The sequence below is a fragment of the Pezoporus wallicus genome, unplaced genomic scaffold (genome assembly GCF_028554395.1).
Source record: "Pezoporus wallicus isolate ANWC-B61680 ecotype Strahan unplaced genomic scaffold, APGP_CSIRO_Pwel_v1 contig_7073, whole genome shotgun sequence".
Classification (NCBI taxonomy): domain Eukaryota; kingdom Metazoa; phylum Chordata; class Aves; order Psittaciformes; family Psittacidae; genus Pezoporus; species Pezoporus wallicus.
Genome location: NW_026641326.1, coordinates 42,449 through 57,102, shown reverse-complemented (window position 1 = coordinate 57,102; position 14,654 = coordinate 42,449). Strand labels below are relative to the sequence as shown.

The window sequence follows — 14,654 nt, the reverse complement described above, 5'->3', positions numbered from 1 at the left end:
AATCAGAGATAAGACTTACAAGGCTTGGGGTTGGGCAGATGAGGATGTAAGGTCCTTCCTCTGCAAGATGGCTTGGGCGCATGGGAAAAGGAGCTGATAAAATCCCACCCACCATCCGCAAGTGTAGCACTCCAGTCTGTATGAAAGCATTTAATTCTTCATAAGAGAAAGAAAAAGCCCAATTGCACCAAACCAAACCTAGTTGGGAATAAAACGGGCTATTAAGGTACTGTTCATTTGTAAACTGTGTGAGCTCGTGCGCCGCACACGTGTGGTGTGGCACCCCACCGTGCCGGCCAGCCCACCCTGTGCAAGGCAGTTTCTCAGGTAACGGGGGCTGTTGCCAGGAACAGCAGCTTAAACCAGTGAATGAACGTTATAGTTGAAACCTTGGGAGCTTTTGCTCACAGCTCTGACCAAGAACAATGTGCATGCGGCAGGCATGTGCTCCCCAGGGTTTGGCTGGTGGGGAACGAACTTGCTGCATCAGTTCCTTTAGTTAAGCCAAGGGGGGGGAAGGCAGTCAAATCACTAGGGTTGGGTCTTTCGTTTCCCTTTTAGAGAAGGGGCCCCAGTAGGCAAAATAAAGTTAGGATGGGGTCGTGGTAGCAGCGAGGGATGGGGATGTCATCTGCTTTGTTGCATACTTAACCAGGGCAGCAGGAATTCCTCATTACAGTTCAGTTGGAGGCTTTTTGTTGTTTTTTTTTAAATAGGCAGCATATTATTGCTTTGACTTCAAGGACTTTATGGAGAACTTCTTGCATTCCTTTGCTTTATGAACGGAAATATCCCCATTTAATACGAAATAGCTTGAGGCTCAGTTCTGCTGCCTTTCCCAGAGTTGAGTAACTCCCAAGCAAAGGCCTGCAGCCTGCAAGGAATTAGAAACGGGCTTAACTTCACACGTCAGAGAAACCCTGCTGAAGGCTTTCAATAGTGAGCCAGGCTGCATGTTGCTTGTAGTTGAGCACAGAATCATGGAATGGCTTGGGTTGGAAGAGACTTAAAGGTCATATAGTGCCATATCCCCTGCCATGGTCAGGGACACCTTTGACTAGAGCAGGTTGCTCTAAGCCCCATCCAACCTGGCTTTGAACACTGCCAGGAGTATGGCAGCCACAGCTTCTCTGGGCACCCTGTGCCTCAGCACTCTCATAGTGAAGAATTTCTTCCTAATATCTAATCTAAATCTCCCCTCTGGCAGGTTAAAGCCATTCCCCTTGTCCTATCCCTACAGGCACTTGTGAAAAGCCCCTCTCCAGGTTTCTTGTCAGCCTGTTTAGGCACTGGAGCTGCTGTAAGGCCTCCCAGAGCCTTCTCTTCTCCAGGCTGAACAGACCCAGCTCTCCCACCCTGTATTCATGGGGATGCACATTTTAAGTGCAGTGTGAGGTGATGTACACGGGCTGACTCTGATGCTGTGCCTCTTCCCTTTCAAGGTATCGACCAGGGCCAGATGACATACGATGGCCAGCACTGGCACGCCACTGAGACCTGCTTCTGCTGCGCACAGTGCAAGAAGTCGCTGCTGGGACGGCCCTTCTTGCCCAAGCAGGGGCAGATTTTCTGCTCCAGGGCCTGCAGTGTCGGCGATGACCCCAATGGCTCTGACTCCTCCGACTCAGCTTTCCAGAGTGCACGAGCCAAGGAGTCCCGCCGCAGCGCCAAGATCGGCAAGAACAAAGGGAAAGGTGAGGAGGGAGCACGCAGCCCATGCAACCAGCTTCAGGTCACCTCCAACCGCCTCTCCACCGACGTGGACCCACTGTCTCTGCAGATGGATTTGCTGAGCCTGGCCAGCCAGACGCCGAGCCTCAACAGGGAGCACTTGTGGAGGAGCAGGGACGAGCTCTATCACTATGGGAGCAAAATGGAGCAAAGTCAGTCTCAAAGCCCTTTGCAGGTTCTCAGCCAGTGCAACATAAGGACCTCCTATAACCCCAGCCAGGTCCCAGGCTCGCAGCAGGATTTATGGGCGAAACATTTCAGCAATCAAAAGAGGAGCTCCTCGCTGGCCATGAAGAGCCACAGTGGCAGCTTCATCCAGGACTGCAGAGAGGACTACTACTCGGGGAGGCTTCGTTCACAGGAGAGCTACAGTGACATGTCCAGCCAGAGCTTCCCTGAGACCAGAGGAAGCCTCAAAGTCCCTAAGTACGAAGAAGAAGAGGAAGGTGAGATGCCAACACCTCAGTGCCGTACCCGGCACCCTATCAATGCCCTCAAGTTCACAGAGGACCTGACGCCTACTGAGCAGACTCCCCGTGGCTCCATGGAGTCCCTTGCACTCTCCAATGCAACAGGTACATCACCCCTGCTCCCAGGGTACCACCCTGCAACCATCCCAGATCTCCTCCATGTGATGGGGTCAGAGTCGTGGCTGGTGTTTTCCCGTTATAGGGGTGACCGGCAGCTTGGGGACTGCTGCTCAGTGCCTGGTACCCCCCCCCCTTGCTTTGCTTGCTGGTTTACCAAACGCAGGGCTTTATGGACTGCTGGCTTTTCCACGTTAGCTCAAAACAAATGTTTGCAAGCTCTTTAATCCTCCCTTTTATGAAGAGGGAGGGGAAATCAAGGCCAGCTGCTAACGCAGAGGCAGATTCCAGCCTTCAGCACTTTGAAGGACTGCTGTCAGCTGCCCTTGCAGGCTAAAACTATTTTAAAGTACTTTGAAATAAGCCCTTTTTGCATGTTGCACAGTCCTCAAGCATATGACTAGTTAAAAGAAATTCCTCCCACCATACGCATGGCTCTGTTTCTCCTCTTCCCCAGTCCCTGGATAGAAACTGCAGGGGAAAGCCAGGTGAGATGCTTGTCCCATCAGGCTGAATCCATTTCTCATGAGCACATCCCAGGGTAATATTTCTCAGTCCTCTCACCCAAAACATGTCTGGGTTTCATTCTCCGGCCGCGGGGCTGGCTGTGCGTGCATGGACGTGTCTGCAGCAGGCTCTGGTCCATGGCTCAGCACTGGGGAATCTCAGTCCCCTGCAAGCTCAATCCTTCATGCAGGTAGTTTGCATTATCAGATGGCTGAGCTCATCTGGCAGAGCTATTGCTTGCTTCCATGTCCCTCAGCAGAAAACTTCCTGGGAAAGGGAGATGGGGATGCTGGCAGCGGGTCCCCAGAGAGCTGAATCCGAACTCCGTGCTCTGCTCTGCCTGGACAGACAGGTTTGCTCTGCTACACCAGTGCTTCCTCCTCACGCTGCTCCTTGGTGTGTTTGTTTAGGGAAGTTGCCAGCCCTGTGCCAGGATGTGAAATGATTCCTGTGTTCAGCTGGGATCTTCCTAACTGGCAAGTGGCAAAGCAGTGGAGGGGAAGAGGAGACGCTAATGACCTGAAGAGGGTTTTGCTCAAACAGCCTCAGATAGACACAGAGGAAAAAGAGTTGTGAAATGGTGAGGGAGTTGGGAATTGCTCTCCAAAACAAGGTTTCCATTAGCAAAGCTCCACATTTCCAAAGCTGCTTGTGTTCCTGAAAACTCCTATTGTGTAAACCCCATCAGTACAAAGAGTCTTGAGCAACACCAAGTTCGGATGAGCAATCCATGAGTATTGGAGGGGTTGTTGCATGCTTTGGAGGTGAAATGTTAACAAGTTGTTGAGGATACAGGTCAAGAGACAGGAAACGTGGCAAAGCCTTGGCATTAGAGTGAAAATCATTGTCTTTCATTTTAGAACTCCTTTTTTTAAAATGCTGTGAGGAAACCTTCCAAAGGGACCATACATTCCCAAAGCATGACTTTCCTTACAGGCAGTGCCTGCTGTAACGACTGGCTTCTTTCCTGCTTTCTGGAGCAGAGGCTCAGCATGATGGGGCTTGCAGTGAATTGAAGCAGTTCCTCTGCAGAGTGAGGTGATAACATTTTTATTGATGTGTAGGATTCTAATAACTTGCCTTCCTCTGGGACCTGGCTCAGCTCAAGCTGGGGGGCCCTGGGCACTAACAGGCAGCTCCACCAGGGCTGTGTGTGCAATTACGGAGGACTCAATTATCATCCCATTTAAATGGCAGTGTTTTGAGGGTGGGGATGTCAGGGTGCAGCACCCCAATGCTTTTTCCATCCCCACTGCCACTGAGCAAGCAGTCTAGCAAGCACCACACGAAGCTCCCCCCATAAACTCCACACAAGGTCCCTTTGAGCTGCTGATGTGTCCATTACAGCTGCTTCACCTTATAAAGTGAAGTAACACTGCATCCATCTAATATTTTATGGCATCACTGAAACCCCTTTTTTCTTTATAGGGAGCTGAAGGGCACATGTTAAAAGCTGAGCCCTCCCTGGCAGCAAATTTTGCTGTGACGTTTCTATTACAACTAACTAGCCAGAAATATCAGTAAGAGCAGATAACTCGTAGGGTGTGCAGCGTCAGTCCCTGTGTCCCTCGCCAGAAGGCTGCATCCTGCAAACAGATGATGTCCCTATAATATTTGTAATGCGTTCAATAATAGACTCAGGGTTGCCCATTGGATAGGTCAAGATCTTTGTGATCCCAAGTGTCCTGCAAGACCCCAGGTTTTCTCTTTATCAACCAGGCTCTACTTAATCACTTGAAAGACAGTTTCTTGTGGATTAGTAAAGCTGTGTGACACCGTGTTAATCCTGGACATTGCCCTTAAAGCACTGGACTGTGCTCTGCTGTCTCACCATGGGTAGTAGTGCACCAGCAGACACTGGAGTTGCAGGGGTAGCTTTGACCCTCCTTGTGCTCTGTTTCAAGGTTCAAATTAGATGGGAGCATCTCTACCATCCTCTAGGCTTTGCTTGTGTAATTGCCACAAATGCAGGTGTGTTTTAAACACATTCTCTGAAAAAGGGCAGTTTCTTGCTGGTGGAGGACCTCTCTCCTTTCCTTCCATATTTCTGTTTGAAAGTCCCTTTTCTGTCAGAGCTGAAGGTTGTGACAGACTGATCTGCTACAGCTTCTTGCAGACTGAATGGTCCTCCTGCCCAGCATGGCCATTAGCTGGAGAGGCAAAGAGCAAAAACTATTTCCCAGCACATTCTCCAAGAGAGAGCTCATTTTTTGCTGATTTTATATTTCCTTTTATATTGTATTGCCTTTGGCTGGTTTGGGGCTTTTTTTATGGCATTAGCAACAATGCAAAACAGTGGATGCTGTAGCAATGTTTACCCCGTAGCTCCCTTCATGAAGCAATCAGGACAATGCTGAGATGGAGTTTGTCCAGGAAGCTTTTCTCATGAGGAGGACCCTACCAGAGGTTAATCACTTCCCAGAAGATACTCGGTCCATCACAGCCGTTCTCCCAGTGCTTGTGCTCTGCCTTGCTCCACTTGTGCTTGCACTGCCCTCTAAACGGGTTTTGCAGGTGCTTTATGTGCCTGGCAGCTGAATTAGAAACACAGACCTGATCTCTGCTAATTCCAGGCAGTCAAATCCACAAAATCCCAGCTGGTCAAATAGCCCAGTAATGCTAATGTTGTTCTCTGGGAACAGTCTCTGTGTGCAGCTTGCAGAGAGAGCAGGAGTACTTTGGAAGGAGAAGTCACGTTGTACGGTGACATGTTGGACGACAAAAGGAGAAACAGAGTTTGAGCATTCCTTGGGGAAAATGAGTCTGGGTGAGGGTGACAGTCTCATCTGTCACAGGCATAATCCAGGGGAAAAAAAAAAAAAGATGTTAAACTGGTGCCATTACAGGGTGGAATGTGATTTCACATGTGTGGTGCATGTTTCTCCAGTCATCTGTGTTGTGAGATGCCCAAAGGCCCCAAAAAGCTTGTTTTTCCAGGGCTAGGCAACCACTGGGATATACCCAGAAAGCAGAGAGAAAAAAACCCTATCTATATGCACAGGTTTAGTACTGATCCCCGTACATCTGAATTGCAGAGTGACCTGAAAGCATCGTCTGGCTACAGTCCCCTCTTCCTCTTGCTTGAGGACGAGCTGAAAGGTTTGGGGTGGGAGGAAGAAAAAGTCCCATTTCTCAGGGCCAGAGTTATGTTTTCCAAAGAAACAATGGCACAGGCTCTCCTGCACTGAGGGTTTGTAACACCCTCAGGGATGGTAGTAAGAGGCTTGAGGTGAGGGACCCAGTAGCTGGTCCCCATCCGTGTGTCCTCATGGCACTGCATCCCGCCAGTGCTGCTGTTCCCCCTGGGCTGGAGAAGGAGGCTGCCCCAGGCACTTCAGCCAAGTTATGCAAGCCAGAAAATGATACATTGGCTGTTCCTGACTTTTTCTGAGAAAAAATAGGCTCCCAGCTCTCTAGCACGCTCCTACCATCCTCTTTTCTCTAGACATGGTCAGCGTAAAACTGCTTCCAAGTCAGGAGATGGGATCCCTGGAGGGATTTCTTGCGATTTTCAGACATAGGTATAACATTCCCTAATCCAAGCTGAGTCATTTTGAAACCAGACATGGAGACAGAGGTCTTCCATCCCAAATGACCAATGCCAAAACATTATAAAGCTGCCAGAAATGTTTCTTCTCCCCCTCACCCGCCTTTTGCTGCTCAGCAGTGGGGAAGTATGGCATGCTTGCTGTGAGAGCCATCCATAATCATGCCTTTACCCCATTTGGCACGTGGACGCACACAGGATGGCAAATGGGGGCAGATCGTGTTGGCTCTCAGCACCACAACCCACTTGGTGAGTGCTCTGCTTTCCCTGGAATTGTTTAGTTTCCTTCATTTCCAGTTACATAAGGGTTCTGCTTTATTTCCGCGTGCCCTGAGGTCACTCAGAAGTGAGACAAGGCTGAGCTATAAACAAAGCCCTGGGCAGGCTGTTTCTCCTTCAGTTCCTTTTTAGTTCTTATGGTTGAACTTGAAATAAACCCTGTGTCAGGGGTGGTGAGAATGCGCCTGCTTGGTGCTATGAGAGAGAGAAGGCTCTGACATGGGTGGCTGGACAAGAGAGATCCCATCCTGTCCCCTCTTGTATCTTTATAGCTGCATTTAAACACTGGGTTGGGTGCAGTGTTTTGGTGCAGGCAGGCACCCATCTGGGGCTCAGGTGGTGAGGGGTGCGATGCGCAGGTGTATGTGTACACGATGATAAATGTAAAGGCAAGAAGCAAGCGTCAGCATAGCCTGGTTTGTTTGCAATATCATAAGTCAGGGCATTTTGCATTCCCCAGGCAGGATGAAGCAGACGATGCTATCTGTGCAGTGGATGTCTGGCTGCAGCAGAGCCTCACCCTGTGTTAGCGCAGCTTTGCTGGGAGTTGAATGTAATGAGGGCTGGAAGCTGCTTCCCCTCACAGGGGGCTTCATTCCCAGCCTCCCACCCAACGTACGTGCTCCCTGCAGCCCCTCTGCTGTCATTTGCCAAGTGGTTTAATAATTCATAATCACTGCAACTTGCAGCCCCGGTTTAGCAAAGCACCCAGTGAGATTTCAGCGCCTTCGAGTGCTTTGTTGTGGCAAAGTTGTAGAGGTGATGCTTATGAGGATTATCTCTGTGCCTTATTTGTTTGTTATTTCCCTTAGCAATGTTGATGAGATAAACATAGTTCTAATAGGGGTGGGGAAAGGCTTCAGAGGGGATCATACAGCGTGTTCTTATCAAACCTTAATGTTAAGCAGAAACCTGTTTTGAGTTTCTGGTTCTGTATTTTATATTGAATGCCTGCAGACAAGCTACAGCTTTGGCTTGTGTTCATCCAAAAGGCGTGTGTTTCCATGGCTCCGGAGTGAAATATTGAGCCTGGCAGCCCCACGCAGCGGAGAACAGCAGCAAAATATCCTGCTATGTCCACATGCACCACGGTGCTGGCTCCAATCTGGCTACGGGACAGCTCCCAGCCGATGCACCGCAGGTGCCATATCTCCTCTTCCAGTGCAAGAGCCTCTGGGGCAGCTGCCAATGAGTGCACTCGGAGCATCATTCTACACAAGGGAGGTCTGGTGGGGTCAACACATCACCCCAGGGTTTGCACCCATGGAGAGGGCTTGGTGATGGGGTAAGAACCATCCAGATCAGGGCTCCTGCTCTCCTGGATGGCCTTGGAAAAAAGATTCTCAAGTTTCCTTGTTAGCAAATAGTCTTCACTGTGTGGTGGCTTCCTCACATGCTCTTTCTTCCAGGTTAGGGCTCGCCAGGGGTATTAGCTGTGTTCCCAGATGAAACACTTCATTAAGAGGGAGCTGCAGAGGCTGTAAATAAATGCTGGTAATTCAGGAAGATCGGACCTCAATGCACTGATGCAGCTCTGAAATGGCAAGTGACTGCATAAGAGGAGGGTCGATGCCACCTGTCCACCCTGTCCAGGGAGACCTGGAGCCACGCTATGCCTGCACAGGCATCTGCTGCCTTTGGGTGCCCAAGAGACCCTCAGGTGCTGGAGCCTGCTCCAGCCATCCGCTGTGATTGCACAGGAAGTTTTATGCTTTTCCAAGCTGAAATTTTCCTTGCAGGAGTTCAGCAGACCTGGAGAATAATGTGTTCCTCTCCTCTTTGCAAGCATTTTTTTCTGCATTTGAAGGCTGTTATTATATCCCCTTCAGCCTTCTCTTCTCTAGACTAAACAACCCCTGCTCTTTCAAACTTTATTCCTAGGTTGTATTTTCTAGATGAAACTTCTTAGACAAATGGTTATTGCCGTCCTCTGAACTCACTGCGGTCAGACTGGAGGGCTCCTGGCTCGCTCCCACCATGCCTTGCTGAGGCTGTGTGGCTCCACAGGGATGGGCAGGATCATTTAGAGAGCTTTGAAAGATTAATCTGAGCCTAACCCCCAGTTGTGATGCTTTACACCTTGCATTGATGTTAACATAAAGTTAAGGCTTGTGTTTCACAAGGGTTAGAAGTTGCATCCTTGAGAAGTGAAGGGGGCTGTGGGTGCAGCCTCAGGAGCATGGGCTCCATCCACCCTGAGCCGTGTGTGCTCTGTGCTGCCATTCCTCTTACAATCAACATATTCCCAGCAATTCTAGACCTTAAAATATGTGTGCTTAATTATAATTAGGCTGCCTGGTTGAACAGCCAGAAACATCCCCTGGACTTAATAATCACTGATTAAACCTTGTGCTCCAAGCACGAGCTGTACATATATTACAGGCTCCTCCTATGATATTGCTGCCCCTTGTGCTGACCAGCACTTTGAAGGGAGAGAGACAAAAGCACTCACAGTGTGTGCAAGGGGCTGGAGACCTTCATCCTGTGTAAGTTAAACCTGTGCAAGCCTTGGCTCTGCCTTTCCAGGAGCTGGATAGAGATGGCCATGGTGGGAGAGCCAAAACATGTGGGTACCATCCAGTGCAGATGCTGTGCACCAGGGTGAAGCACTGGCTCACCCTGTGCCCCTATGAGGCAGGACAAGATTGGTCCCTTTCAAATGATGCTGCCAGAATCTGTCTGCTGACACCACAGAAGCATCCTGTGGTGTTTAGAGCTGTCTTCCTGCACAGTGCTCTTGTTGCTCATTCTTACTGCAGTTCTCTTAACGAAGGGTTGCATAAATGTCACCAAGGGCTCATTTTCCTTGGCGTCAGCTATTGTCTGACAGATCCGATTAAGGCCACACTTGCTGTCAGCAGCTGTGATTCACATTCGGGTTAGCTCTGCCATCAATCCCACTGTTATTCTAGCTTTTTTGGGAGGTCTTTATGCATGTTACTGATTTGATTTTCCCGCCCGGAGGTGCGACTGAGCTCCTCCATGGTGGCACAGGAAGGACATGGGAAGCAGTGCCTGATGTGATGAACAGCATCACTGGGATCAGAGGCAGAAGACTGGGGGTCTAGCAGGGAGGAGTGCCAGGAATCACTCACTCCTATAATGGGAGCAGGAAAAGCAGGGATAGGGAACCTTCACAGAACCTGTGCAGGACTGTTTCCAAAGGGCAGTAGGCAGGTTGGGTTGGGTCACTGAAAATCAATGTGGCTTAGGAAGAGATAAAAGGTGTCAAGCTGGCTTGGAAAGTGTGCCCTTTTCAAAACAAAACATGGCTTTTTCTTGGTTTGGTTTGGTTTGGTTTGGTTTTTTAACCTAGCCGCCTCCTTTTCCTGTAGCTTTCAGGGCTCATCTTTGCTTTACCTTCCATAAACTCCAGAAACATCCCCATTAGCAGCAGAAAGCGGAGTAGAGAGAAATGGCCATGGCAGCTGGGACTCAGGAAGCAAAGCCAAATTGTGTGAGACCCAGCAGCAGCTTGGGCTCAAGTGCTAAAGCTTTCCCTGGTGCCACCAAGGGGAGGATTTGGAAACGTTCTGCCCATCCTTGCAGGATCTGTTGATCTTTTTTAAGGCTGAGTCCAAAGAAACCCTAAAGCAGCTCATGAGCGGAGTTAGTGACAGCAGACCTTGTTCTTGTTCAGGTTTGGCAAGAGCAGCAAATGCCAAAGGAGCTGAGCTCTTGATGAAATGTAAGCAGCTTTTGTGAAGGGGGGAAAAAAGAAGTTTATTCTTGAATTGTGGGCTGGGTTGTTGTTTTATTTAATTAATTTACAAAGTCATAAATTCCTGGTGATTGCATAAGGGCTGTGCGTCATGGGGAAAATCCTGCTGATGGTGCACAGCTCTCTGTGTTTGGTCTGCATAGGGAGGCTCTCGGAGAGGGACAGGGAGAAGAGTGCCAAAGCAAACACTCTGCGTTTGATTTGGGATGAAATGGATCTCTTTTGAAATAGCTTGCGAAACATGTCCTGAGCTTGCAGTGCAAGCGCTGACTGCTGCCAGTTGTCAAGCTAACATGGGGATAGTCACAAAATAGGCAGGAAACACCCTTAAAGCAGGTCAAGGACTAGGGCAGTGTGGGGTGTGTTGAGTTTCTCATTGATGGGCAGGTTGCTGAGCAGACGCCCCACTTCTCTGCCGTCGGGTGAAGGCTTTCTGAGCTGGAGGAAAGCATCTTGCAGGAGCTCAGAGATGGCTGGCATATGGGAAAGAGCCAGTGGTGTCTTAGAATCACAGAATGGTTTGGGTTGTAGAGACCTTAAAGCTCATCCAGTTCCAACCCCCTGCCACAGGCAGGGACACCTTCCACTAGAGCAGGTCGCTCCAAGCCCTGTCCGACCTGGCCTTGGATACTGCCAGGGATAGGGCAGCCACAGCTTCTCTGGGCAACGTGTTTAATGGGACCTGTGCAGCATAGTAACAAGCCTGAATTAGTGGCCCCATTTTAAGCTGCTCCTGTTGTTATTCAGTCCTCCAAAACATATTGTTGCATAGGGTGTGGGTGCTGGATCATGGCACCCTAGTTATCTCAGCTTGCAGGAGGCCTCAGGTTACCTCTGATGCAGAATTTCTCACTGGCTTTGCTAGTTATTCCTATCAAGTTGCAGGCAGTGTAGACATATGGGGAAGGGAAGTCGTGAAAAGCAACTCGGAGTCCAACTCAAATCACCTTAAATTGGTGTGATTTCCCCAAGGGAAGAACTGCCTGCTCTTTAGGAAAAAATAAAATCATCCTCTTAAAAGGGCTCTTCGGGACAGCATCTAAACCATTCAGTTATTATTTAAAGCAAAAGTATTAGGCCAAAACCAGCCTTCTCCCCCCCATCTCTACTGATAGAAATATCTCCTTCTTAACTCTCTTTTTCTCCTTCCTTTGCCTGTTCCCTGCGAAGGCCTCTCAGCAGATGGCGGAGCCAAGCGCCAGGAGCATCTCTCCAGGTTCTCAATGCCTGACCTAAGCAAAGACTCGGGCATGAACGTCTCGGAGAAGATGAGCAACATGGGCACCCTGAACTCCTCCGTGCAGTTTCGCAGTGCCGAGTCCGTCCGCAGCCTGCTCTCGGTGCCACAGTACCAGGACATGGAGCCCAACCTGCACAACCTCGCCAGCCCCCTCGGGTACCGAGAGAGGGCGGCGCATGGGCGGATGCACCAGAGCTTTGACTATGGCAGTGGGGTGCCTGGGGGCAAGCTAGGGGCACAGGAAGGTTTGAGGCATGCCCCCATGAGCGAGCGCACACGCCGCCGAACTAACCTGCAGGATGATGACCGGCATTACCGCCCACACCGGCCCCGGCGGTCACGGCGTTCCCGCTCGGATAACGCCCTGCACTTGGCCAGCGAGCAGTGCTACCGGCTGAAGGAGAGACCCTCGCTTCGAGCCAGGGAAGACTACGACCAGTTCATGCAGCAGAGGAGCTGCAGAGAGACGGTGGAGCAGGGTCCCCGAAGGGACGTCTACGGCCACTGTCCCCGGACAGTGTCGGATCTCGCCTTGCAGAACCACTTGGGTGAGAGGTGGGGGCCCTACTTTGCCGAATACGACTGGTGCTCGACCTGCTCCTCCTCTTCGGAGTCTGACAACGAGGGCTATTTCCTCGGGGAGCCAATTCCCCAACCCACTCGCCTCCGGTATGTGACCAGTGAGGAGCTCCTGCACAAGTATGGCTCATACAGCATGCCCAAGTCTTCCACACTGGGTGGCAGGGGACAGTTACACAGCCGGAAAAGACAGAAGAGCAAAAACTGTATCATATCCTAATGGCATCCTTGCCAGGCACCTTGGGAGAATGTAAATTAACTCACAAACTTGCACTGGCTTAGATCATGTAAGTGCTTTTATTGTAACAAAAAAAGACCCGAAAGAGTAGGGATTTGTGAGAAGGTTGTAGACTGGCTTCTAGAAATAGTCATAATCCTGGGCACGGTGAATATATTTTGCACATCTTACTTTGGAGAAATAAAAGAACACAGAAAAGTTCACTTTAGCCTCTAATACTTACCCAGTAGTTTTTCCTCTTTCTCACAGATACTGCCACCCATTTGAGTTCTGTTTGTCCATACGTTTTTGGTTACCACTGTTGACTCTCAGCATCAGTTTGCTGGTAGCTTTTGATTTCCACCACAATTTTGTTTTCCATTAGCCATGTTGATAGGTGATTTGTCTCTCGGACGGTGTGGGAGCCTAAGTTATTTCCATGATTGTTGTAAATGCAATGTAAATGAGAGTTTGGAGAAAATATTTTTGTATTTTGTAATATCAGAGGAATTTCTATATCTTAGGAGTCACTGGGAAAATGCATGCACATTCAGAGTTGTTTTCAGCCACAGCTGACCAAACAGTACTTTGGACCCCCCTCTTTTCCATTCTGTCATCAAACTTCTTAAGTCTATCAGTGAGAGTTTGAGTTGTCATTTGTTTTGAGGTGTTTTGGTTTGGTTTAACTCTTTTTTTCTGTTTGTTTGTTTTGATCCTGGTCAATAAAGGGAATGTTTCCTGATTCATTAAGTCGTGTAGAGGCCTCGGTGGCATTTTGAATTCTGCTCACACCTGTGATTTGCAGGTTACACTCCATCAGTCAGATACAGGAACCCTGACAGCTGCAAAAGGGACTTATTTTTATTTTAATTATTATTATTAAATAGGAAAGAACAGAACTACCAAATGTCTGCAACGTTGTAAATGACCAAAGCCAGAGAAGGAATTTTACACCTCTGTAGAGAACGCTGAAGTTACTAAACGTTGAACTATTATTTGGAGTAAATAAAAGTGTAAATGGTGCAATTGTGTGATGTCAGCATGACGTTGTTTTGAATATAGACTTGTCTTATGGTGCTCTAGTCTCCTGGGTTATGTTAACTGCTGTTCATTATGAAGTGGAAGTCTCAATATTGCCTACTGCCTAACACATAAGAGAACAACCGCAAACCGCTCCCCATGGGCATGATCCTGCCCTGTTTGGGGTGGGGCTCAGCCCCTGCCAGCCCCATTGTGGCAGAATATTCTATATATAGGGCTCAGCTGTATTGTATTATGGTGGATGTGAGTTTGTTCTCTGTATGCTTTAAACCATTGGGGTACTGCCATCGCAGCACATCCCAACAGAATTGCAAACCAATGCCAGTTGTCCTGGTGCTTCCTGGAAAGGAGCAGGTTTGCAAAAGGGGCTCTTGGCACCCAGAGATGTAGGTTAGTGCTTGAGGGTGTTAAGATAAAGCTGGGCTTTAAGCCAACATCATCCTTGCCCCATACGCTGCCAGCACCTCGGGGTACCCCTGCACCTCCACTGAGTGCTCCTGCATCCCGGGAAGAGGATCCCCATGCAGGGATAGCACCAGCACCCCTGGGCACACACAGGGATGCCCCATTGCCTACTCAAAGCAGCAGATGCAGAAACAAATCTTGAAGATGGGTGTCTCCATACCACAGACTATTGCTAGGAAATCTTTTGTTGTTTGTAAAAGACAATGTGATAATTATTATTCCTTTAAAGAAGAAAAGCAAAAAAAAAGGAAATGACACTTAAGTATATTTAAAAAAGAAAATGTTTTTTTTCCAGTTGGAATAAATGGAAGTATTAATCCAAAGGGAAGTCTCATGTGTATGTTTTTTGCTCTTAAGGAGAGTTGGTTAATTTTGACTAGAAAACTTGATTTTTCCTTAGCTGGTCTTACAAAAAAAGTACACAAACTAACCCAGCCCCATCCCAACATGGTTTCAGTGGGCAGGGAAAGCTGACAGAGGAACATCTCCTGCACACCACACACCTCCTTCCTCAGGGTTGGTGACCATTTTTTAGTGTTAAAAAAGCAGAGTTTTCACCTGGTGTAAGTCAGCACAGCTCAGCAAAAATCAGTGCCAGGCCTTGGGCTTACACTGGGGGAGACTTCAACATGTAATTTATAAGTAATGGCTTTTTCCTTAGGAAGATCACAAATCTTTCCTTGTTTTCCAAAACAGGCCTGGTAAGTTGGGTAGGGGTATTGCTTTCAGTCGCAAGTATG

The 14,654-nt window shown here is 48.8% G+C and overlaps 1 protein-coding gene across 4 annotated transcripts in view; it reads left to right on the top strand.

The window, feature by feature from the left end:
• PRICKLE2 (prickle planar cell polarity protein 2) overlaps nt 1–14,166 on the top strand; it is a 105,231-nt gene extending 91,065 nt beyond the window's left edge. For 3 of the 4 annotated variants that reach the window (XM_057422895.1, XM_057422899.1, XM_057422898.1), the window contains 3 exons: nt 1,443–2,306; nt 10,292–10,339; nt 11,543–14,166. In XM_057422895.1, the coding sequence (XP_057278878.1) occupies nt 1,443–2,306; nt 10,292–10,339; nt 11,543–12,411 (1,781 nt within the window). In that variant the 3' untranslated portion in view covers nt 12,412–14,166. The remainder of the gene's footprint in view (nt 1–1,442; nt 2,307–10,291; nt 10,340–11,542) is intronic. The other variant, XM_057422897.1, reaches the window with a different exon arrangement.
• The last annotated feature ends 488 nt before the right edge of the window (nt 14,167–14,654 follow it).